Source organism: Acanthaster planci, linkage group LG18 (genome assembly GCF_054643075.1).
Source record: "Acanthaster planci isolate LZ-2023a linkage group LG18, COTS_SCS, whole genome shotgun sequence".
Taxonomy (NCBI): domain Eukaryota; kingdom Metazoa; phylum Echinodermata; class Asteroidea; order Valvatida; family Acanthasteridae; genus Acanthaster; species Acanthaster planci.
In genome coordinates this window covers 10,467,682-10,493,349 of record NC_141794.1, presented here as the reverse complement: position 1 = coordinate 10,493,349, position 25,668 = coordinate 10,467,682, and the positions used below count along the sequence as shown (strand labels likewise).

General features: G+C 42.9%; 2 protein-coding genes across 3 annotated transcripts in view; one reads left to right on the top strand and one right to left on the bottom strand.

The window, feature by feature from the left end:
• tpr (translocated promoter region, nuclear basket protein) overlaps positions 1–24,231 on the bottom strand; it is a 104,038-nt gene extending 79,807 nt beyond the window's left edge. For both annotated transcript variants that reach the window (XM_022234090.2, XM_022234091.2), the window contains exons 1-17: positions 24,036–24,231; positions 20,521–20,625; positions 19,773–19,943; positions 17,683–17,786; positions 17,128–17,241; positions 16,451–16,594; positions 15,201–15,281; positions 13,986–14,142; positions 12,715–12,884; positions 11,216–11,308; positions 10,354–10,458; positions 9,696–9,803; positions 9,323–9,447; positions 8,955–9,056; positions 8,187–8,343; positions 7,284–7,483; positions 4,703–4,781 (exon numbers count right to left, since the gene is read on the bottom strand). In XM_022234090.2, coding sequence (XP_022089782.2) covers positions 4,703–4,781; positions 7,284–7,483; positions 8,187–8,343; positions 8,955–9,056; positions 9,323–9,447; positions 9,696–9,803; positions 10,354–10,458; positions 11,216–11,308; positions 12,715–12,884; positions 13,986–14,142; positions 15,201–15,281; positions 16,451–16,594; positions 17,128–17,241; positions 17,683–17,786; positions 19,773–19,943; positions 20,521–20,625; positions 24,036–24,216 — 2,196 coding nt within the window. In that variant the 5' untranslated portion in view covers positions 24,217–24,231. The remainder of the gene's footprint in view (positions 1–4,702; positions 4,782–7,283; positions 7,484–8,186; positions 8,344–8,954; positions 9,057–9,322; positions 9,448–9,695; positions 9,804–10,353; positions 10,459–11,215; positions 11,309–12,714; positions 12,885–13,985; positions 14,143–15,200; positions 15,282–16,450; positions 16,595–17,127; positions 17,242–17,682; positions 17,787–19,772; positions 19,944–20,520; positions 20,626–24,035) is intronic.
• On the top strand, positions 791–3,069 carry LOC110978807 (CD209 antigen-like). The gene has a single exon (XM_087148636.1). The coding sequence runs from the start codon at positions 961–963 to the stop codon at positions 1,747–1,749; it is 789 nt and encodes a 262-aa protein (XP_087004762.1). The 5' UTR covers positions 791–960; the 3' UTR covers positions 1,750–3,069.
• Positions 24,232–25,668: the final 1,437 nt, after the last annotated feature.

The following is a 25,668-nucleotide window of genomic DNA, read 5'->3' as shown; positions in this document are numbered from 1 at the left end:
TATTTCAGATTTTATTTCTTACTGCAGCCCCCGTGCCCATAAAGGCAGAAACTGTGGCAGACATCATGCTATCGACCTCCTGATTGAAAGGCTAACTGGGACAGCAAAGAACATGTTAACATCCTATCAGATTATGGAAGGAGAGATGGCTGTTTACACCCCTTCAGCTTTGGTCTACTACCAGTGACCAACCCATGGGCATGGCAAGGGAGCAAGAGGGGGTGCTCCCTGTTCTTTGGAATTAAATAGGAAAAAGATCCCCCCCCAAAAAAACGAAACAAAACAGAAAAAGTAACAGAAATGAAAAAAAGGAGGAAAGAAGATGACACACTACCATTCAGCTTGAAAATGCCCTTCAGGTAAAGTCTTTTTTTGTACTGTAAACATTTTCAGTTCACTGCTAATGACAACTTTACCCCCTCCAGAGAAAATCCTAGTGAAGTCCACGGCCCTCCATTTACCAGTACATGTAGCAAGTCCAGCTTTCACAATTTCATCCTGAGTCCTTCATTATTCAGGTTGGTGTATTATTACCAAAGTGTTCTTAGCAAGTGAGTTTTCGGAAAGGAGTTGAAATATTAATTTCAAATGTATTTCAAACGTAATCATGCTGTCATTCACAATGCAAATTGTCTCCAACGAAGTAGTCAGTTTAATCTAATGGACAATACCAATCATTCTCATTTTCACAAGGGAACAATTTTGCCAGAAATCCTACCGTTATTGCCTTTGAGCGTTTACATAAAAATAAACTAACCACTGAACTAAAAGGTTTGATTGCTATCTCAGTTATTGGTTGTGTCAGCAATGGCCCCATATTGCTTTCTGTGTTTCCTTCACTGTTTCACTGTGGATATGTAATGTTTCTAGAGCCTCCATTCTCCGACTGGGACACCAACTGAAGCTAACCCATCGTTCCAATTCTCTTCAAACCGTGCTACCATCTGTCTAAGAATTGCCATGAACTTGTTCAAAGTTGTTGGCATTGTAGCTGTCACTGCAGTCATCAACACTGCATGGGGGTCAGACTTCTGTCCCTCTCTGCCTGCCATGGACTGTTCCTGCCCGTCAGGGTGGCAACTGTGGCAGAAAGCATGCTATCGCCTCACTGAAGCAGAGGCTGACTGGGAGAGCAGCAAGACAGCTTGTGAAGAAATCGGAGGCAAGATGGCTGCTCCTCGTTCCCAAAAAGAAATGATGTTCATGGTGAATTTGGCATCGCAGAAAGTCAGCGACTACTACACCTGGATTGCTTGCAATGACACTGAAGTTGAAGGAAACTGGAAATGTGATGGCCAGGAAGGGAGCAAGCCATTCATGGGATGGGGGTCTGGGCAACCAGATGATGCTGGGGGGAATCAAGACTGTGCAGCAATAGCTGCAGAACATGATGACAGGATGGATGATGCTCGCTGTAGTGAATCCTATGATGCTGTTTGTATTTGTCAGGCTGCCTGCACTCCTCGCCCAACCCAACCCCGTCGCTACTGCTTCTCTACCGGCACCCATGGCCGCATTCTCAACTCAACCTGCCTCCTTGACCACGTCATCCGAGACTTTGTCACTGACAGCATCACTGCCTGTGGCTCAGCCTGCGCCAAGGAGCCCGGATGTCGCTCCTTCAACATCAAGAAAAACGGATACGGCAAGAAACTGTGCCAGCTGAACAACAGCACAAGCTCCGAAGACAAGGACAAGTTCCAAACCATCGGGGATTTCTGTATCTACTCAGAAAATTGTATGGACTAGATATTGACAATTTTGACCAAGAATTCTACGAACTTCAACTTGGACTGAAAGAAAACAATTTCATTTTTGCTGCTGACCGTAAACATGTTTGTGAACCCTGGTTTGTGAGTTTAGCAATGTCAGCACGTACAACACATCGTTTCAATTAACTGCCAAAGGTAAGCAGACATTGATGAAACAATGAAGTCCGGTGTAGATATCTGGGCTCTCCTTCTGAACATTGTTTGTCTGTATGTACAAACCAACACTTTGTGTTTTGTAGGTTTTAGAATGAGATTATTGATATCTTGATTTTGATTAGAGTTGATTATTTTACTTAGCAATAGTTTCAAGCAACAACCAACTGTTCAATATCATTAACCAATTGCGATACCGTCTGATGGAACGTTATATTTTTTAAATGAAATTTATGGCCACTTTTTCAATGTTCTTGTGACACACAAAGTCAGTGTAAGTTTCTATTTCTGCTCAGTGAAATAATTAGTTTTCAACCACTGATGTACAAAATAAGTAAAAGTTGAATGCACTACTTCAGGCATCTACACAAAGTGTTCAAGTCATGGATTTTAATCAGTAACTTGAGATGCCACTGCTGTGTGGATTTGTGTTTCGATTTTTTTTTGGGGGGGGGGTTGTACTGACTAACAAATGACATTTCCACTACCACAATTTGAGTCACAATTGTTTACGGCAGTAAAACGGCCCTCAATGATTGAACATGCAGTTCTTTGCCTGACATCCGTGTTGAGGAACAGATTCGTTACCTAAGCTGGAATATCCTCACACATAAATCGGAATTTATTGAAGGTGTGAAGGCCCCACCTTCTAAACAGGTAAATGTACCGGTAGCCCCTCCCATTCGGATTTTGTTCCAGGTTATGGCATAAACAAGTCTTTGCAAATTTTAGCATAATCTTTGATTTGAAATCAATCTAAAAATAGTCTTGACCCTTCAAACTTACGGTTGCAGTTTTTAATCCTTAAATTTTCAATTGTTACACTGTCGTAACCTCTGACTTGATCCAACAATTCCGGCCGTTACAATTTTGTCGCACGTCTTTCATTATTCAGGTTTATTTACTGCCGAAGCCTGCTTGGCAAGTTCAGCTTAGGGGAGCAGTTGAAATATTAATTTTAAATGTATTACAAAAGTAATCAGCCTATCATTCGCAACGGAAATTGTCACCACCAAAGGAGTCAGTGTAATCCAAAGGACAATACCAATCATTCTCATTTTCTTAAGGGAACAGTTTTGCCAGAACTCCTACCGTCATTACCTTTGAGCGTTAACACAAAAATAAACTAACCACTGCACTGAAAGGTTTGACTGCTTTCTCAATCATTCTTTGTGTCAGCAACAGACCCATAATGATCTCTTTGGCAAAGTTAATTTCTCATTTGGCGTATCTGGACCTCAATATTCAGAATGGGAAACGCAGATGATGCTAGGGCATCAGTTTAATTATTTAGAAAAAAATGTATTCCAGAGGTAGAAGTCATCAATTCTTGCTTTTATACCGTAGACGGAACGCTTGTATTACTAAATTCATGGAAGAAAAACCAACTGTCCAAAAACAATGAATGACAAACTCTAAGCAATGGACTTCAATATTTGCTAACTATTATTTACCCCTAGCTCTGACAAAGATGGCAATGAAAGGCTTGTCAATGGTAATCTCTGCGACAGCTTGGTTGGTCTGCAGTCGGCGATTTCTATTGTCGGCTGGCTGCGGTCTCGAGGATCCGTCTTGTCAAAGATTGCATCCAAGTTAGCCCCCTCTTTGGACAATTTATGCACTTGTGCTGCACTGGCATTTTGATGAGTTTATGTCCCAATATAGTTTGAAATCTCATACAAAACGATGCACACGGAACATGTAAATAATGCATGACGCATAATTTTGCCCCATGCCAGTTGTCACGAAGCGCTCCATCGGCGAAAGTGAAAATTTACTAACCTTATTTCCAGCGGCAAATTTATGGTGAAATGTGTGCTACAAGAAATTCCCGAAGGAAATATGGCTAAATCGTACTAGTTGGCAGATGTGCAATACCAGCAAGATATCATGGCTGAGTGGATGATGGTCACCATAGTGAATCCAACAACACTTTTTTGTGTTGGTCAGGCTGCCTGCACTCCTCGCCCAACCCAATTCCATCACTGCTGCTTCTCCAGTGACAATCACAGCCTCATTTTTATTGCCGAGGGTGTCACTGTGCAAGGCTCAGCCTGCAGCAAGGAGCTCAGATGCTGCTCTAGGGCTGAGTCAATTCGAATGACTCACTGTTTGAATATCCGAATATTCAGTCGTACCAACCGGCAGATTGTTGATGAGCAAACCATATACAAAATCAGTTGCAATAACACACACAATTGTACATTATGATCAATATGATAGCTCCTCACGTCTAGGAATATCTCCAGCCATGATTTTCCAAGATTTAAGAGATGAACAATACTTCTCGCCCTGTTGAAAATTTTTGTTCCTTTTAAACTGTTTAACAAATAATTTACTTTTTTAAATTGTACGATTTCTGACGCTTTTCATTTGAATCTGCTTGAAACAAGTGTCCATAGTGCAATTTTCTTATTTAAACAAAACAAGATTTTTCCCTTACTTTTTATTAATTTTGCATTTGAATATTCAAATTCAAAAAATAATATTTGAATATTCATCAATTAATTGAATATTCAGTTATTTGGATATTCAGCATAGCCTATGCTGCTCCCTCCACATCAAGAATAAACAAAAGAGGAAGGAAAATCTTCCAGCTGAACAACAGCCCGCACTCCCAAGTCAAGAATAAGTTAAAAGAAAAAAAAATTGATTTTAGCGTCTACCTGGAGGAATGAATCGGCTAGTTTTGACAATTTCACGAGCGACGTTTTACAAACAAAAGTAGCGTGAACTGTTTGGATTCGGTTGTTGGGAAAACAAAACATTGTCATTACCTGAGAGGTGAGTTGGGCATTCTGCACTCTGAGATCAGACACGTCCTTCCGCATTGTCTCCAGCTGCTCGTTGAGTAACCTGTCATTTGATGAGGTAAAGTCAACAGATATCACATGAGATTTTCCAAGACCAATTCACACGCCAATTTGTGGCAGATATACACGTAGGCATTTGCACAAGTATAACAGTCAGTGTTGCTATCAAGATCCATTGTTCTGCAAAGTCCTCTAATTTGAATGTAAGTAAAAGGGTGGTCACATGACGTCCAAAAGCATCCTTTTATCTTTGTTCTGCCTGTTTCTTGTGTCTGGCTTGTGTCTCGTCTTGTGTCTAACCTTCTGCCTGGTCTTGTGTCTGGTCTTGTGTCTAACCTTCTGTCTGGACTTGTGACTGGTCTTGTGTCTGGTCTTGTGTCTAACCTTCTGTCTGGTCTTGTGTCTGGTCTTGTGTCTAACCTTCTGTCTGGTCTTGTGTCTGGTCTTGTGTCTAACCTTCTGTCTGGTCTTGTGACTGGTCTTGTGTCTGGTCTTGTCTAACCTTCTGTCTGGTCTTGTGTCTAACCTTCTGTCTGGACTTGTGACTGGTCTTGTGTCTAACCTTCTGTCTGGTCTTGAGTCTAACCTTCTGTCTGGACTTGTGACTGGTCTTGTGTCTGGTCTTGTGTCTAACCTTCTGTCTGGTCTTGTGTCTAACCTTCTGTCTGGACTTGTGACTGGTCTTGTGTCTAACCTTCTGTCTGGTCTTGAGTCTAACCTTCTGTCTGGACTTGTGACTGGTCTTGTGTCTGGTCTTGTGTCTAACCTTCTGTCTGGTCTTGTGTCTAACCTTCTGTCTGGACTTGTGACTGGTCTTGTGTCTAACCTTATGTCTGGTCTTGTGTCTGGTCTTGTGTCTAACCTTCTGTCTGGTCTTGAGTCTGGTCTTGTGTCTAACCTTCTGTCTGGACTTGTGACTGGTCTTGTGTCTAACCTTCTGTCTGGTCTTGAGTCTAACCTTCTGTCTGGACTTGTGATTGGTCTTGTGTCTGGTCTTGTGTCTAACATTCTGTCTGGTCTTGTGTCTAACCTTCTGTCTGGACTTGTGACTGGTCTTGTGTCTAACCTTATGTCTGGTCTTGTGTCTGGTCTTGTGTCTAACCTTCTGTCTGGTCTTGAGTCTGGTCTTGTGTCTAACCTTGTGACTGGTCTTGTGTCTAACCTTCTGCCTGGTCTTGTGTCTGGTCTTGTGTCTAACCTTGTGTCTGGTCTTGTGACTGGTCTTGTGTCTGGTCGTGTCTAACCTTCTGTCTGGTTTTGTGTCTGGTCTTGTGTCTGGTCTTGTGTCTAACCTTCTGTCTGGTCTTGTGTCTGGTCTTGTGTCTAACCTTCTGTCTGGTCTTGTGTCTGGTCTTGTGTCTAACCTTCTGTCTGGTCTTGTGTCTAACCTTCTGTCTGGTCTTGTGACTGGTCTTGTGTCTAACCTTCTGTCTGGTCTTGTGTCTGGTCTTGTGTCTGGTCTTGTGTCTAACCTTCTGTCTGGTCTTGTGTCTGGTCTTGTGTCTAACCTTGTGACTGGTCTTGTGTCTAACCTTCTGCCTGGTCTTGTGTCTGGTCTTGTGTCTAACCTTGTGTCTGGTCTTGTGACCGGTCTTGTGTCTGGTCGTGTCTAACCTTCTGTCTGGTTTTGTGTCTGGTCTTGTGTCTGGTCTTGTGTCTAACCTTCTGTCTGGTCTTGTGTCTGGTCTTGTGTCTAACCTTCTGTCTGGTCTTGTGTCTAACCTTCTGTCTGGTCTTGTGTCTAACCTTCTGTCTGGTCTTGTGTCTGGTCTTGTGTCTTACCTTCTGTCTGGTCTTGTGTCTTACCTTCTGTCTGGTCTTGTGTCTAACCTTCTGTCTGGTCTTGTGTCTGGTCTTGTGTCTAACCTTCTGTCTGGTCTTGTGTCTGGTCTTGTGTCTAACCTTCTGTCTGGTCTTGTGTCTAACCTTCTGTCTGGTCTTGTGACTGGTCTTGTGTCTAACCTTATGTCTGGTCTTATGTCTGGTCTTGTGTCTGGTCTTGTGTCTAACCTTCTGTCTGGTCTTGAGTCTGGTCTTGTGTCTAACCTTGTGACTGGTCTTGTGTCTAACCTTCTGCCTGGTCTTGTGTCTGGTCTTGTGTCTAACCTTGTGTCTGGTCTTGTGACCGGTCTTGTGTCTGGTCGTGTCTAACCTTCTGTCTGGTTTTGTGTCTGGTCTTGTGTCTGGTCTTGTGTCTAACCTTCTGTCTGGTCTTGTGTCTGGTCTTGTGTCTAACCTTCTGTCTGGTCTTGTGTCTAACCTTCTGTCTGGTCTTGTGTCTAACCTTCTGTCTGGTCTTGTGTCTGGTCTTGTGTCTTACCTTCTGTCTGGTCTTGTGTCTTACCTTCTGTCTGGTCTTGTGTCTAACCTTCTGTCTGGTCTCGTGACTGGTCTTGTTTTGTCTGGTCTTTTAAATGGTGTAATGTCTGGTCTTGAGACTGGTCTTGTATCAGGTCATGTGACTGGGTCCAGTCTGCAATACTGGTTTTAGTGCCGAGTGAATTTTCCCGGCCAAATCGATGATGCCACAGGTGGCTGTATTTACTTTTCATTCTCAGCCTTCTCCTTTCGGTAGGTCTCAAATTCCTCCTGCAGCGTCTTCATCGCTTCCCTGGCCGTGTCCTTGACCTCAGTGGCAGGAGCTGTGCTGACCGGCAGGCTGTCTTGCTGGGTGTCTGGGGTAGTCGCCGCCGGTGGTCCAAAGGCAGGGGAGGCCATCGGACTGGTCATTTTGACAAGGGATATCTGAGGAACACGGGCCAATGAGGGTCGAAGTTGATATTAACCACAAGCCGACATTTTTTTTTCACATCGGAAACCAAACTGTTGAAAAAGGCATGATATGTGGGCCAAGTTGTCAAATGCATTTTAACACCACAAGCAATGACTGTTTGAATGAATTTGTTCAATTTTTGTACAATGTCTCACTGCAACCTCATAGTTTGCAGGGCTGAGTGTAACATTTACCCCTAGAGTGATATTTGTCACACAACAGGCTACACATTGGAAACCAAACTGTCTTGCTCAAGTTTTGAGGCCACAAAGAAGTGAACTTCAATGACTAAAGTTGACTAAAAGTGACGACAATTGCTACGAAATGTCCCATAGCAGCTATCAGAAAACCACTCACAATAAGTGCACGGGTTGTTAAAATTTGAAAGCTTTCCACATTTCCATTAAGTTTAGTTGGATTAAACGAATGTACACCCCACCGATGCCTGACAACTTCCTTGGTTATTAATCATGTGCATGGTGTATGGAGCAGTGAATGAGTCTATTCTATTTCAAAGAGCTATTAAAGGTCTTTCAGGAATGGTGTGCGCGAGACAGCGTACGGCTGCGCTGATAGGACAGACTGTTGCGCACGCGAGCGTAGCTGCTCCTGAAGAGCCTCACACGGGCATGCGCTGTTGGAACATTGAACTGACTTGTTGTTTCATGAACTGACCGGAGGGGGCGTGGTCCCACTCTGCTGGAGGAGGACCCGGTACATGTCCCTCTGCCGGACGATGGCCTCCACCATCTCCGTCTGTCGGGCCCGTGCCTCTCTCATCTCCTGGATGTCCTGCAAGGCGCTGTCTAATTCCTGCCTTAGCCCGGCTGTCCTGAAACGGAAAATGAATATTCAAACACAACACCATTTGAGAATGTATATTGAATACAAATGCTTGTGAGGTTGGGAAAAATGCCAAACGTGTTGCCTGATTGTTAAGTTTTGTTTAAATAACACTTTTTATTTTAAGGTTTTTGGCGGTCACTTTTTTGAAGTTTTTATTTGGGACTTCTGCTCCATTTACATTTTTCTGGTAGGAGGTTTGAATACATTAACCCTGCTTTATTATATTCCCAACATTTCCAACTCTGGTATTTCACATTTCTTGCACCTGTCCTCTCAAAGAGATCATTAGGTTTATTAATTAATCCCTGGAGCGCATTTCTATGCAAGTCTAATTTCATCTGTGAGCCAGAGTCTGCAGTTTTTTCCCACAGTGCCATTTTCCAAGGTTCTGACGGAGAGTTAACAATTGTTGTCAATCTACTCACTTGAAAGTTATTTTCAAGTTTCATAAAAACTGTTGTCGAACCACCCACGAGGCATCAGCAGAAAGGGTTTTGAAACTCAAAACAACTAAACATGCTAAAGCGATATCGGTAAAAAGTGGGCTGGGCCGATTTTTTCCCCGCCCCCTGCCTGGTCCATCTGAGCGAGACGTACTTGCTCTCGATGGTGAGTTGTTCCTCCTGTTCCTTCTTATCGCTCAGCTCTCGCAGCGAGGCCAGGAGCTTCTCGTTCTGGGCCTGCAACTCTTCAATGCTCCTGTTTCCAATTGCAGGGCACAAAAAAAAAATGTTAATGCAGGCCCATGTGGATAGTGGTTTAGGGTTTGTCGCTTCCGATCACAGGGTTGGGTGTTCGAATCCAAACAGATGGGGACTGCGTGTTGAGACCTTGGGGAAGTACATGTAACTTCACCCCCACCTGCATCTCACCAGGTCTAAATGGTATCGTGTGAGACTATTACCATTATTATTAAGACATTGCTGAAACCACCGTCAAGGGTCGAAAAATGCCCTCAGCCTCACCTGAAGGAGACGAGATGTTCGCTGATGACGTTGGAGGAGCTGGAGACATCGGGAGAGGAGACGTTGAGGTCTGGTCTGATGGGACCTCCCTTGGCTTCGTGGACCTCCTTCAACAAGACACGGACCTACAGACACACAACAGAAACAAGTTACAGACAAAACAAATTTCCGCTCAACAGTAAGATTCCATTTATTGTTTCAGGTTGAAGATCTGCGGAATCTAATTTTGGGCACATGGGAACAAACCAAATTTTAGGCAACCTTTCATTCTATATTTCTTGCATAGAACTCTGATTTCTGCCGTGCCAGAGTGGGGGAAAACAAAGATTCTGAAATCCAGGGTTGACAGCACGCAACTGAAAAACGAATTTACCTGGTGTCCCAAGTCCGTACACTGCTGCTTGAGGCGTACAATCTCCCGGGCCGACATACTGGCTCGACGTTCGGCCTCATCTGCAGCTACACGCAACTGTTCACACTCCTGAAATGCCACCAGATACGATCAAAGTTTGCAGTTACGAATGAACTACTCTCTCTATAAAGACAAACTATCGAGAGAGAGAAAACGAGTTTTGCAACTTATATCTTGTTTATTAACTCCAACCGTTTTCAATCCTTCAACTGTTCACAAGACTGTCAAAGATAACTTAAAACTTTGTGTGAGCGAAGCAAGGATGTCTTTTTGTGCAAATCATGTTTCACACAAGCTTTTACCATCCAATCAAGTTTTGAAGGACAAACGCTGCTTCTCTTAGCTGCAGAGTCAGTTGTGGCAAAACAATGGTGTAGTTTTAATTTTTATCTTTTTTTTCTGGTAGCATGGTGGAACCGTGAAAACCCACAAGAATTGTTTGACAAAAATTACCTTCACAATGGTCTCTCCGGTAAAAAAAAAACTGGCCAACTATCCTTTTCTTCATAAACTAGAACTTAATACTAATTGAAATAGCTACAGAGTTTACGTGGACTTCAATGGCGTTAAGTTTGGTGGGGATGTGAAATCATTTTATTTTTTTTTCGGATACACTCACAACAAGGTTTGCGTCTAGCCGTGCCGATAGCTGATTGGTCGTCTGCAACGCCTTCTCATAGTCATCTCTCTGCTTCTGCATAATGGGAGCTTTCTCTTCAATTTCCTGAAAAATGAAATCCATCAAAAATGATTTATGCTTCTGTTAACAACTGAGTGTGGTAGCGATGCTTCAAATTTGGCAATCATACTAGAACAGGAACAACTTGAAAACAATTGCCACTCAGAAAGGCCATTTTTAACGGATATTGAGGTAATGCTCAAGTCCGCTTTTCAAATGTCAAACTCTTGTTGAAGGGCTTGGCAGCACTTACATTTTAGAAGGGCAGAATTGGTGACCCATTCTGTGACAATGGGCCACAAGTTGCCAGTGCTACTTTTGAGTTCCAGGCCTCTTTATGCATCTTACACTATAGAAATCAACAGTAACGTAACCCAACACTTTTCACCCACACAATGACCATTTTATCAGGATGCCAACAGGAGTAAAGACATCAACAGGGAAAGCTAGGCATGCTCTTTCCACTGTAAACTGAAAAAAATTACTGGGGAAACACTTATATCTTGGTTTATGTAGGTGACGATGATGACATTGCTGGATCCGCCTTGAGCAGAAGCACCCCCTCACCAGTCAAAAAGAACCTTGTTGGTGGGGAGTGTCCATTTTTGTTGATAGTAAAGCGAAACTAACATGTGCACTGAATAGTCATTCGTTAACTGGCAAAGTTCTGTTCTGACCAAAGAGGCCTCCATTGCTGAGAAAATTCTGCCCTCTTTCTTGGTCCAGCTCGGGGCTCCTCGGGCTTTCCAAATCCATTTGTTTCACTGGTGCCCACAATCAACAGGGCAGTGTGCATACTCACCACCAGGATCTGGTCCAGGTAGGAGTTGAGTCGCTGGTTCTCCGCCTTCTCTACCTCCAGCTCATCCGAGCACTTGACGTACTCGCTGTACATCTGTTTGGATGAGACAAACACCATCCGCAGAGTAATGCAGAAGCTATTCCGATCATCAAGCCCAGCTTCCATAGCAATCTCCAAATCCTCCAATATCCACTATTATAACATTTCACCCACAGATTCTGTATCTTGATTGGCCGAAAGTGTGTCATGTGACGCTTGCTGGTTTTACTAATTTTATACCACCGCTTCAAAAAGACTATACTATGCAGCCTCATTCTGAAAAAGAACTATACCCGTAGCAACCAAAGAACTATATCCGTAACAACCAAAGAACTATATCCATAGCAACGAAAGGATAGGTATGCAGTTTGGCTCATAGCGAACAACACTGGTTAATGAATGTATTCAAACATTGCTTTTCCACTTAGAATTTCTTGAATTAAATTTGATGAATGTAAATTCCAGTTTGATGTTTCGTTATTGATTTTTAGCTTAAATTTTGCAAAATCTGTGGGGAGGTGTTATAAAACAAATATTGACTGCTTTATCTCGCGGTTCAGTAGCCTAAACCTAGCCACCCGAGGTGATTCTATTTTCTCTCAGCTTTGCCCCAGGAAAATGGAATGCTCCAGGGATCACCGAGGGAGGCTAGTTTACTATACCACTCGAAGCAGTCAATATTTGGATACTATATGGGTAATTCCAGAAATTAGGGGTCCATTTTTTTCGTGTCCCTGTCACATCTGACATATGATTTTGAAAGTTCAGAACACATTTTCTAATTTCTAAAAAGTCATGAATTAATGCAAATTACCTGCCAAACAAATAGTAATAGTTTGAAATCAATTCTGGTGATATTTCCATGTCAAATAACAAAGGTCAGATGTAACAGGGACACAAAATTGTCACACTTTTGGACCCTAATTTCTGGAATGACCCAAGCAGGAACTAAGAGTCTCATTCTCTGTAACTGAATTTTTAGGGGAAATCAAGCCACACTAAATCACGGTGAGTGAGCTCCATCTTCCTCAATCCTGCAAAGTACCTCCAAATCTGGTAGATTTTGAATGAATTAGGACGGTTAGCATTTGACAATTATGAACAGCAAGACGACAGGAGATGTATACAAAAAGATGGTTCGTTGTCAAATAACAGATGCCCAAAACAATCTGTTTTTCACCTGAAAGACCAACTCAGTTTGCTCTGTTTACATTATTGAAAACGTAAATTAAATGAAAACATGCCTTTATCAGTTGATGCTAACTGCAGCAGCAATTGGGGAGGGACAGTTTAACTCCCTCCCAAATTCATAACCAGTACCTCCTAAACCTGGTTTGTATATCTGAGTTAGAATTAACCCCGGATTTCACGAAGCTGCTGGCTACAGCAGCAACATGGGAGAGAGTAGTAAGTAAATAACCAGATTTGTGAGTACTGCATCCTTGACCTGGTTGGCATACCTGAGTTAGCGTCAATCCGGATTTCAAGAAGCTGCTGGCCGCGGCAGCGGTTGGGGAGAGACTGTTCAGTTCTTCGTCTGACATCTTCATGACCACGCCCTTCCTCCTGGCGGCGTCCAGGAGATCGTTGGCATCCTCCAACTCCTTCTCCAGCTGGGCAATCTTCTCATCTTCCGGTGAAATAAAAATGGAACGGATTTGGTCAGAATGATTGAAACGGCAGTCAAGATTCTTTGAGGAGAGAAGCCTTAAAACAATTTTACAAAGTTTGGCAGTAAACAGCGGCTACCTATCGGTGTGTAGTCCAGGCCAATTTATACATCTGAAGACACAAGATCAAGAGAAATCGGAACAACCATCTTACGAGCCCATCACAAAACAAGCAGTCAAAAAAGAGAAGCTAATTTTGCATATGTACATGCACACACATGTAAGCACATGTACACACACCCAAGCATGTGTAACAAGTGCAATGTTGACACAGCAAAGAGCGCCCTCTTTTTTTCTGCAGATAGTGCCCTCTATTGCCTGGGCTTTTTCCCATCATGGAAATCGAGCATTCCGATTTTGTACAGTCTGAAAACCGAAACATCGGAACAGTTCCACTTATTCAGAAAGGTTGGCAGGTGTGTAGTAAACTACGACACTTATTGGTAACAAAGTGACAGACAATGAACCCTTTCACGGCCGGATTATTTTGACCGCGACTGCTGGGCTGTGGTATGCCCTGAATGGAGGGCTTTGTCCATCAGCAGGCCCCATTGAACCAGCAGCTGCATGGTGAATAGACTGTATGTGTGGTATGCACTAATCCTCACACAATGGTGCGGTAGTAGCAGTCCTCCGTAGCGAAGGGGTTAACAGTGGAGAGACGACAGCTTTAACCCCTTAACGCTGGTAGACGGCTACAGCCGCGGCACTGTGTGAGGATTAGTGCATTACCACACATACATTCTATTCATCATGCACCTGCGGTTTCAATGTGGGCCTGCTGCTGGACAGAGCTTTGCAAACTGGGTATACCGCAGCCCGGCAGTCGCGGTCAAAAGAATCCTGGCGTTAAGGGGCTAAGAATTTTATTCGATATTCTTCCCCAATTTCTTTAGTATATCAATTGATTTTTCTCATTTTATAATTTGGAATTTTTTTCCATTTTTTGGGGAGGGGTGCCCTTCCCAAAAGTGCCCATGACTCTCAGAATGACAGAATCTTTGGACGGAATCGAAAGACCCAATTCCCTCCTCGTTCCCCCATCCATTCGAGACACCTACTCAGCTCCGTCGCCTGGGCCGTGTGCTCCCCGGCCATCTCCTGCATGCGGGTCTTCAGCTCCTCCTGCGAGGTGCTCGCCTGGCCTAGCAGCTTCTGCAGCTCCTCCACGGCGGTGATCAGCTCCCGCACCTTGTCCTGGGCTTCCGCCGCACTTTTCTGGGGGGAGAATCAAATCATTTTCAGCATCACTTTGGGAACTGAGTCTGAGATACAGTACAATGTACAATCTTAGTAACTCCAACCTCAGGGGAGTGGATAAAAAATTTCAAGCTATTACATGTAAATTCCTGAGTACTGGAGTCATATTCATACGTACATCTACAATGTACGTAAACGAAGTGAACTTGTTCTGCAGTGGCAACATGTTTTCATGGTTACTTTCCTTTTTTTGATTAAAAAGTGCAGAGTTTTGCTCACAAATCCCCATTTTACAGAGATTTCATGTTTTTGTTAAATTCAGAGTCCCTTTCTACTGATAAACAATTATCCTTTATTAACCACGTCCTGCCGCGGACTCCAGAATCAGAGATGTATATGCGTGGCCGGGGTCTCCGAACTCAGAAACAGGGCCCTGTAACAAAAGACCAAACTCCGAACAAAAGAACAGGCTGCTGGGCATTGGCAACATTTTTCACTCTCAAAAGTGGTGATAATCCAGCCTTGTTTTGAAATCGTATAACAGGGTTTGGGGCATTTATAACAAGCGGATTACCACCGGGGACAAAAATGCTCCACTACCGCAGCGATGAGCCACACAGCACCGCTGCACGCTTATGTGGCCCCTATAGAAAAGAGGTCAGCAGCACACTGTGCCAGGTTCGTCAACAAAAGAAAATTATGTAACACCACACAATCTGGGCTTCTTTTTACAAGGCAGCAGGCCTGGCTGAAATACTCCAGTGTCAATAGATGTTGTCTATCAGATTAGAGTAGACACAAGACAGTCCTTCGTGTGGGTGTAAATGTCCAGCAAATGAAGATATGAATTTTTAAAGAATTTTGAAAACAGAAAAAAATGATCATTATTCTATCCCAGTATCATCAACATTCATAAATGCCCCAGGTGCGAAGTGGTTAATAAAACTGATGCCACACTGTGTGCCAGGCATCAGTTAACAAAATCAACAAGGCTGACCACATTCAAAGCATACACGGCACTGAACTCGAACAAAAATCAACTCGCAACAGCCATTTCAGGGTTTACGAGAGCTCACCTCAAACAGAGTTGACAGCTTGCTCTGGGCACTGAGCTCACCACGGAACTGCTCCTCACTCTTGGCATAAGCTTCATTATTCTACAAAGAGGAAATAGGGCAAGATATGAAAATTTTCAAAAATAATGCACAGAGGTTACGTACTCAAATGTTCTTGTGATAACTTACGAATAGATGGGTGCTGAAGTGTAACGCAATCTTTCGTTTGATCACATGTCAATCAAGCATTTATTTCATCAGTCAAGTTGTACGTACTTAACCCCTTCGCGACGGGAAGCGGTAAGAGCCGCCGTGAAAATTGAGATCCCTCAGCCTGCTTTTCAGCTATTATTCTCGGCCCACGCTCGAGCGAACACGGTGAGAGAAGGCAGACCCTGGCTCTTGTATATATGGTGATTGGCATTTGTATGTTGCCAAGAAATGAAAAGGCCGAATTTGCATCATAATCACCAGCTTCACAATAGTCCCACTTTGAGAAGAGGCAACGGGAATGTGGAAGCGTGAATAGAGCCGCATGTAAATTAAAGCATGCAGAGCACACAGGGCCACAAACCGAGCATTTGTGGTTTGGCAGGTGGCCTTTGTGGCCAGGTGAGGCTGGAATTCTCAGAGACGGCCTTCAGAAAAAACTCCTGGCGTCAAGGGGTTAAATATTAGGAATGAACAATCAACAACTTCTGGCTTGAGAATGGAGGACTGGAAACAGACCTGCAGACTGACTTAAAGATGGACTTGTGGCGGACTTGTGGATTGACGCGAGACGGACTTGTGGCGGCATTTTGGACTGACTTGCAGTGCACTTGTGATGGACTTGTGACATCTCAGAGACTTGTGAATGGCTTATGATGGCTTGTGACTTTTGAAAGCCTTCTGACTGAACTGTGATTGGCTTGTAACAGGCTTGTGATGACCTGTGATGGGTTTGTAACTATTCCTCGGACTTGGGATTGACCTCGGACTGACTCCTAATGGACTTGTGATGGTATCGTGACTAACTTTTCATAGACTTGTGACTGACTTATGATGGCTAATGATGACTTCTGATTGATTCGTAGCTGGCATACGAGGGCTTGTGACTGACGGGTGACAAATGGGTGACTGATCTGTGATGGACCTATGATGGACTTACTACCGACTTGTGATTTCTCCTGCCATTTCATTTTAATAGTGGCTGACTTGTCATTTGAACTTGTGACTGATTAACGACTGACTAGTGATTACTTTAAAGACAACTCCTGTTTCTATCTGACCTCCTTCATCTTTACAACCAGCTCCTCGATTCTGGCCTCCTGGTCCTTGTTTGTCGCCTTGTAGGCCTCGGCCGATTCCTGCAGATGTTTCATCTCGTCCAGCCGCTCGTTCAGTTGCCCTTGCAGCTCCAGGATCTGATTGGACTGGGAAACACGGTCGCGCAAAAGAAGCTAATGAACCATCCGAGCAACATTAAATGGCAATGTTTCAAACCTGAAAATCTATGGACGGAAATCACTCAGAGTGCAGCGTTTGACGTGTAAATTGTCAAACAATCGACTGGAGCTGGCTTTAAAGGGCCCTACCGACTGAGCTAACAAGCCTAAAGTTCCATTATTACACCCTAACCCTCCAGCCTACTTTGGCCGGAAACCCTGCCAGATACATCAGCCTGCATCATTTCTTTGTCAAAGTGGATTATAACAAGATCCAACAGGTCAACTCTCCCCATGGTCCAACAGTCCGGGAGTCTGGGGTTGCCAGTCACAAGATCCGACAGTGGCATTGTTCAACGGGACAATCTCCCATAGTCTCAACATGGCTAGTTCATTCGGCTGCTGTCGACTGCCAAGCGCATCAAAGTGCATCCGACTTTTTTTCACCTGATGCACTGTGCTGCGTCCGTCAGGGTCGGCGTTAATCTCAGGAGCAGGCAAACACCGGTGGGAAAACTCACCTTCTCTTTTCTCAAGACCAAGAGCTCATCCGTGTTGGCCTTAAGCTGCTGACTCAGCCACTCGTTCTGCGAGCTGAGGTGAGCCTTCTCTTGCTCCAAGCGCTTCTCACGGTACTTCATGAGACAACATGGAAGACAGATGCAGAAAAGGCGGGAAAAACAGAGATCAATTTCACACAGTACGTAATTATAAATGCAAGATTCATTGAGAAGATAAAAGTTACCTTCACATACATGTGAAGTTGAAATGAAATACACCCCGTCACAAGCTAATTTTCTTGTCGAGTCTCGACATATTATCTACACGCCTTATAAAGGGGTCAAACTAATTTTACCAAAATTCTGGTGCCTAAAACAAAAGTAATTGTTTCCAAGAAGACCTAAAATACATTCTATATAATCTTTTTAAGAGCCTAATTAATATTGTAAAAATATCATTTACACATGAAAACCCTTATTGTTGATGATTTGGTGATGATAAATAGTATGACCCTACACAAGTACACCTACGCTTGCAGTTAATGTCAACACTGGGTTTCCAAATTTCCTAAATACCTTGGTGGACATGTCCTGGTTCTGCAGCTCGTCGATTTGAACCTGCAAGTTGCACTTTGCCGCATTGGCTTCGGCCAGCTTGCCAGACATGGCCTTCCAGTCATCTGCCAAGAGTGACCACATCAGCCATGATCAAGAATTACCTCGCACTAAACATACACTCAGTGCCCCAGTACTACCAGAAGCATCTTACCATGCTTACAGGACTGAGTCAGTTCGAATAATTCACTATTCGAATATTTGACCTTCAGTTCAATCAAATATCCGAATATTCGGTCTTACCGACCGGCAGATTGTTGATGATTAACCCTCCTTTGGTTTTGCAGCACAAATGTGCACAAATGCCCACAGTCACTGGTGAGCGTGTATTTTCTATATGGAACTCCAACATGCACAGGTTCAGTGTGTACATGTACAAAGTAGATTGCCAGCACAAAATGATCCAGGGTCTTTTGTGCAGTCCTCTTCACTGCATTTGGCTTACTGCACAAGGATGCACATGAAACAGTGAAGCACAGTTGTTGGGCAGCACAAAAGTACAATCTGATATTCCTGTGACGGACTCTTGGTGCAGTGCACAACACAACACAGCTGTGCTTCTTTGAGGTGTTTACCAAATGACCCAAAGAGTGACTTCAGCATAGGAGGGTTAAACCACATACAAAATCAGTTGCAATAACGCACACAATATTGTTCATTATAATCACCAAAACAGCTTCTCACATCTAGGAGTATCTCCAGCTACAATTTAGCAAGATTTAGGAGACAAACAATAGTTCTTGTCCTGTCAAAAATTTCTATTCGGGACCTTTAAATATTTTAATGAATAATTTACTTTTTGAACCATAAGATTTCTGTCAGTTTTCATTTGAATCTGCCAGAAACAAGCCTCCATGTGCAACTTTTCAAAACTTTCAAATTTTTAAAACACGAAAGAAAGTTCTCCCTTTCTTTTCATGAATTTTGCATTTGAACATTCACATTTGGAAAATAATTTTCAAATATTCAGATATTCCGCAATGCCCTTGTATCTTAATAACCATCTCAGAAATGGCAGGAGATCCTAAATTGAAGTTCTGAGCATAGAGAACACTGACGGATATTGATTACCTTCCTAACGTATAATTATATATATATTCCTTAATGTTTTGACACAATTTGAGACTTGAGACATCATTGCTGCATAACACAGCACTCATGTACATTTAACCCCTTGACGACGGGAATTTCTTCCTGAAAGCCGACTTCAAGAATTCCAGCCTCGCTTGGCCACGAAGGCCACCTGCCACACTGCAAATTCTCGATTTGTGGCCCTGCTGCTCTGCACGCTTTGAATTACCCGGTGAAAAGGCTGATTGTTCGGTGGCATGCGGCTCTACTCACCCTTCCACATTCCCGTTGCCTCTTTTCAAAGTGGGGACTATTGTGAAGCTGGTGATTATGATGCAAATTCGGTCTTTTCATTTCTTGGCTACGCACAAAGGCCAATCACCATATATACAAGAGCCAGGGTCTGCCTTCTTTCACCGTGTTCGCTCGAGCGTGGGCCAAGAATAATAGCTGAAAAGCGGGCTGAGGGATCTCAATTTTTACGGCGTGTCTAGCCGCCTCCCGGCGCAAAGGGGTTAACTTCAGGCACACATGCATTTGGGCAAGTCGAAGCACCCTATCCACGCCGAGTTGAAGAGCACCCTCAGAGGCAAAGAAGAGACCATCGGTTGGAAAGTTTTCCAACCGAGCTCATACGAGAACCCGGTGCACATGCAAAAATCGTACGACCACAAACCGGTCACGTGTGCTGAGCATGTCACGCAAAAAAATGCGCATGCACGTGGTAAGTTCTTAGCAAAGGACTATGCCAAAATTTGCCCTTTCTTATTCCAGTTCAAGGTGGACTGGCCAGGGAGTTATTCAATAGGAGCGGTAAAATCTATTTTTCTCGCGAGTTGTCTGCTCTCGATGTTAAGAGCCTCAAAGGACACCACTGTGCTTTTACCAGGCAGAATATCCGTTACTGCTTGCCTTTGCAAACAGTCAGGGTTTAAGACAGCGAAGATCTACACATTTAGGGTTAAAGTGAAGATGCGCACCATTGAGTCGGCTGATCTCTTGGTTCTTGCGCTCCAGGACTTTCAGCAGCTCGCCCTTCTCGTACTCCAGGAGTTCCACGTTGCGGCTCAGCTGCTTGTAACTGAGGTTGCTGCCCTCGCTCGAGTCCCGGATGCTGGCCAAATCCTCTTTGCTCTGCCGGAGCTGCTCCTCTGTCAAAGTGACCAAAGAACGAATAATTGACACAATTTATGGGTAGTATGGGAACCGAGTACCACACTGAAAGGAAAGATGAGTATCTGGCTACTCAAAACCTCACCCAAAAATTCTAAGAAAAGAGAAGAATGCAACGTGAAAAATGAAATCCGCATAGCAAACTCTATCTCACTCAAAACTCAACCTCTGGACATAAACATAAAAATGTGTTTTAGCATTCCAGGTACAATGTACATGTAGCCTGTTTTTTGTTTTAAAAAGTTCCCTAATGAAATCCCTTTTAGCCTTTGGTTCTGCCTTTACCGTAAAGAATTCTATAAGAATTTCCAACATCAATCATAGGCAGTTATGGGTAATTGGTTCCATAACATGTAACCTATTTTTCACATCATCGGTCAGGTACTCAAGTAACCGGTTCTGATGCACAACCCTTTTGATCGATTAACTGAGTAACCTCATAACGTTTGCAGGCCTAGCCTGAACAGATAATCTCCAGCAAGTACCAACATCTTCAGTTCTGAACTTAATTCTAAGGTACATAGCCCACAGTACGATGCACAGTACCAGTCTTACCGAGTCGCGCATTTGAAGCCTTCAGTTCGTCAACACTGCCAAGTGACGACTCCAACTTGGAGCTGGATGCAATCAGCTGTTTTTCTAACTCAAAGTAGCGTTGCTCTGTCAATTGGTATAATGAACAATAATCCAAGGTCATCTGGGGTAAGAAAGTAACTTGACGTTTCGACCAGGATGCTCTGGGGCCCGAATGGGCCCACTGGGGCCCATCCTGGCAAAACACCAATTTCACACTCATTGATTCTTCTCAGAGCCACCACTCATATTGAAGAGTCCCAAATCCTCCGATTTCAATCTGATTTTACATACACTCTGGGGGGTTAGGGTTATTTATCAGACTTTGACACGTACAAGACTGGTCAAAAAAATTTGAAGTACTTCTAAACAAATGCTTTGACATTTTCCCTGTTTGGCTCTGCAGGGCATTTTTGTATCACTTTCTAATGGCTGATACACCACTCGGGAAGAAATTAATGATGTACTTATATGCATATATATGGAACGTCATGCCCGTCAGTGTCCATCGCTGTACACACAGCGGAAAGAATTCCATATGTATACGGACATCACTTTGCACCCTGTGTAGAAACCCATGAGACTGGCCTGAAAAGTGTTTTCTAACATGCCCAAGTCAATGAGAATCCCTAAATGTTTTCACAGTTAAATCTGACTTGACAAGATAGGCATGATAGGGAATGTTACTACTTTAAATGTCTGCTAGGCAATGTAACTGCAGGGATAAATAGTCGGGGTCCACATGGTATGCACAGGATGCCTATTAGGTTTTACGTTTTTGTTCCTGGACTGCAGCGTCATGATATGAGTGTCCTTGGGTGAGGATTGTGGATTTGTGGACCCTCCTGTTTTTAGTTACTTCTACTAATAAAGGTTGGCCCTGAAAAAGAGCAGTACTCAGACGTTTCCTGATTGTCATGATCCCATTTGGGTCGCATTTGGAAGGGTAGATTGGGAGAAAAATGCAACTTTCTTCCCTTATGTCCGTTGATATAAACGCAGTCAACTTGACACACACGCACATGGCAGATTTGATGGATGACCTTCGGCTGGTCTCTTCAATACTCTTACTCCCTAACCTGCTTTTTCGACCAATCAGGGATCGACTTTCTAATGAGACTTTCCAGTAACCAATTAGAGACACTATACTAAGCATGATTGACAATATCGTTATGTGGATAAGTGCATGTGAGATCTGGCTGTTATCTTTAATACTCTTACTCCCTAATGGGCACACCTTGACCAATCAGAAATCTGCTTTCTAATGAAACTTTTCGGTTTCAAATCAGAGACACTCTACAAAGCACGTTTCATATAATTGCCATGTTTATTTTCGGTGGATGCGTGAATGCACAGGCTTTGTCAATGTCGTAGTTTTACCCAATAATTTCCCTAAAAAAATCAAAACCCTGCCCTCTCTCTACAAAATTAACGCTGCAGTTCAGCGAAATAATGCCACTGTCATATAGATAAGCCACGAGAATAGAAGTTGTAGATTTGCATCCTATTAAAACAGTTTCAAAAACACATGAGGTACATGTATTTTTCATTTTTATTTTATTACAACCTCCAAGTACAGGTCCTTTTTCAAGTAGAATACTGCCAAACTACATCCAAAAGCCTCACCGAGGGATGACCAACATGTAGGCCCTGCATCACTTCATGGATCAGGTCAAACAGGGACCTGAAATATCAGTGTCCAACTCAGAAACAGTTCCATATATGGACAACACTTGATGCCCCTGTGCACAAACCTTTGAGACCTGTCTGAAAAACGTGTTTTCTTTGTAAATGCTTTGGAATTTTAGGATGTTATCCCCTTCTGATGTCTGTTGCAACATTTTGAAGGGAAAATTAGTGTTGTCCGTAAATGGTTCTGCTTCCTCCAGCTCTACCTGAAAAACTGTCTACATGTAAATATTTTGGAATCAACGGCTCAAGGACAATCCTCCCACTCCTGTGTCGGGAGCGTAACACCTGGACATATGAAAGCCATCTAAACTGACCTACATTAATGTGAGTATGTTTGTGTTTTATAGAGCTGCTAGATTTGGAACTGATTTTTGTGATTTTGATTCTTTTCCTTACAAATAATGAAATGTTTGTAAATAATGATTTTTGGGGACGGTGGCATGGGGACATACGGGCGGTGGACGCCGATCTATAACTTCTATTCTCATGCTCGCGGTCTGACATCCGGGAAACTTCTGTACATTATTGAATAGCACGAGGGGTAAATTTGCCCATTTACTGTGTGTAGTAAAAGTCCACAGTGACGTCACGCGGCCGGCGAGAATGGCCTTGGCCGGCAGAGACACGAACAAATGAGTGAGGGCACTGTTTATTTGAAACCTCATTTTCTTAAATACGAAATTGTGATTAAAATTTGTTGGGTGCATGCTGTAGCTCTTCTATTCAATTTCAAGTTTCAAAATTTTTGAAATTTGAACTGAAGCCAACATTTGATTCATTGAAATAAAGCACAAATAAGAACAAAGATTTTTTTAAGATACAAATTTTGAGGTTGTCAGTTAAAATACACTCATTTTTGCATACAAAATGATCAGATTTTGCTCTGCATTACACACGTACAAAAAACATCTCGAAACATCCCCACTTCAAATTCGATTTTTCTTTGCTTTGCAGAGTCCAATGGAATCCAAATTAATATCAAAATATTTTTAATATCGTCTTCACGATAACTTAAAAAATAACACAGAAAAATAAATTCAGATTTATTAGCCTCCTTACCTTAGGTGAGCCTGAAAGCTTAAATCTAATTCTTTTTCTATATGTACATGCATATAGCAAAGAGGTCTGGAAATCCACAATTCCCACCTACATCATGGTACATTAGCCTTTGTAGGTATACATCATGTGTAATGTATTTTGCTTACATGATATAGGCTGTTGCTGCAATTACAAGCTACATGTAGGCCTAATCATGAATTTCCCAATGCAAATGCAATGGCATGCCATGATGGTGGACATTACTAACATTACATGACTAAGGCTGCATCCGAATCTGTTGTCTAGAGCTAGGTCTAGGTCTTCGCTCCATTGGAAATGTGTGGAGACACAGAGACAATAGACCTAGCCGTAGCTCTGCAACCCCATTTCGGACACGGCCTAAGACTCTTCTTACTCAGTCTTAGACATGTTAGACAATTAGGCTAAGCTGCTATTCCATTGCTAAGGTTATAATCATACTAGTAACACTAAGCACACTAAGTTAATAAGCACGATAAGTAGGACTAGTACTACTCAGTAGCATGACCTGATGACGACACTGTTCAGTCATATTAGCACGCCAGTGAGCAGGCCGTTAGTCAGATGGTGGGCCCTGATCGAACTTACATTGTAGCGATCTAACCTTTCAACAAGTGCAACGAATCTGTCGAGCGATGTCTACACTTTGTCCGAAAACTGGGCAAAAGCTAACTCGGGGAACTAGTCTGGTACACATGCACAGTAGGCATGTTGAGGAATAAACTCACCAGAATTCACTTTAAGTTTCTCCAGTTTGGTCTTCAACCCATCTTGAGCAGTCTCCTTCGAATCAATAAGGGCTTCAAGCTTTTCTCGAATATTTTGCGGCACCGAATCGATTTCTGCCGAGCTCAGGACAGCAGTCAAAAATTTGAGTTCAGCATGTTCGCCCGCCATCGTGCTCGCCATTTTAAAATTAGCTACAGTGTCTCTTATTTGACAATTCAATACACACATTTATCGATGGTGTGTTTTCCTTTACATTCCTTGCATTTATATGTAATAGATTACGACCTACACACATGCATTATATATTACTTCAACTGTTTTCCCCCAAAGATATGAGTAAAGTAGGATGAAATTACTGCAATTGTTGTGATTAGAAAATATCTTAATGACACATTGGATACTCCGTAATTAGGGCTATAAACAGCCGTCGGCGCAGCAAACTCAGCGGCTGTTGATTCTGGCTAATGTAACCACAGATAAAAATCCGTTATCGCGTGAGGTTTACACATCTGGCCCGGGGGGGGGGGCGTTTTGACGAGGATGGGCTATTGAATACCCCCACACCCCCACCCCCGCACAAACTTTTCCATAGTGAGAAAAAAATAAGACGGAACATTTTTTTGACTTGCTAACTTGCAACGAAAATGTATTCAACAGCACTCTAAAATCAAAAAGGGAGAACACTTTTTCAAAGCCATAAATATGCTGCTCTGATGTAATATTCTCGAGGAATGTAATACGTATTAAAGAGGTACATCTGTATGAACATCGCCCCCATATGAGTGTCATATGGTGTCAGCCCCCCCCTCCTGCTTTTTAAATGCCCGCATAGATGGGAAGTCATCGACCCATGATTCCGCACCACCCCCAATTCCAACACAAACCTGCGTCACTGGATGTTGTATACATACAACTCTATGAGCCAAATAACAATTTATGATTGTCAAATCTATCAAAAGTAACAAGTCGGTTCGAAAGATATTTAACTGTAGAAATGAACTGTGGCCTAAGTCTTTCTTCTCACTGTTCAACCCATGGGCGTAATTAGGGAGTGTAAGGATATATTATGAATATCCATATCCCATGACACTTTTGAGGGGATGGGCTATTGAATCACCCCCCCCATGCACACTTTTGAGGTGGATTAGAATATTTCGGACCTTCCAAACGACCAAAATGTATTCAATAGCAAGGGGAGCAACATTTCAAAAGCCATACGTTTCTCTATCAACTGGTAAAAGTCAGCAGCGTATCCATTCAGTTTTTGGTGTCTGGGGCAAATTCAAAATCGACTGCTGCTTCTGGCTCATTCAACATGATGTTGGAGAGAAATAGAAAAACCAAAAGCCTCACTCGAGGTCCCGACATCCTTGCTTTATTTGCTGGTGGTGTTTTCTTAGGGCTTGGGTGCTAATATTTTGAAAAGTAAATAATAACTATTTCTTTCTTTCCTAATCACCTATGAAGTATTCTTTGTAAAAAAAAAAAAAAATCCGTGCGGGGGGGCATCTCGATATTTAACTTAAAATGGGCTTGAAAGTTCTGCTTGAAAGTTCTGCCCGGTTCCATCGCCATTACCAAACTTAAATGTATATGTGCTCCCCCCCCCCCATATGCCACTGTTACAAGTTT

Bases quoted from the DNA above. Each gene is read 5' to 3' on its own strand.
- LOC110978807 (XM_087148636.1), top strand. From the start codon at position 961: ATGAACTTGTTCAAAGTTGTTGGCATTGTAGCTGTCACTGCAGTCATC.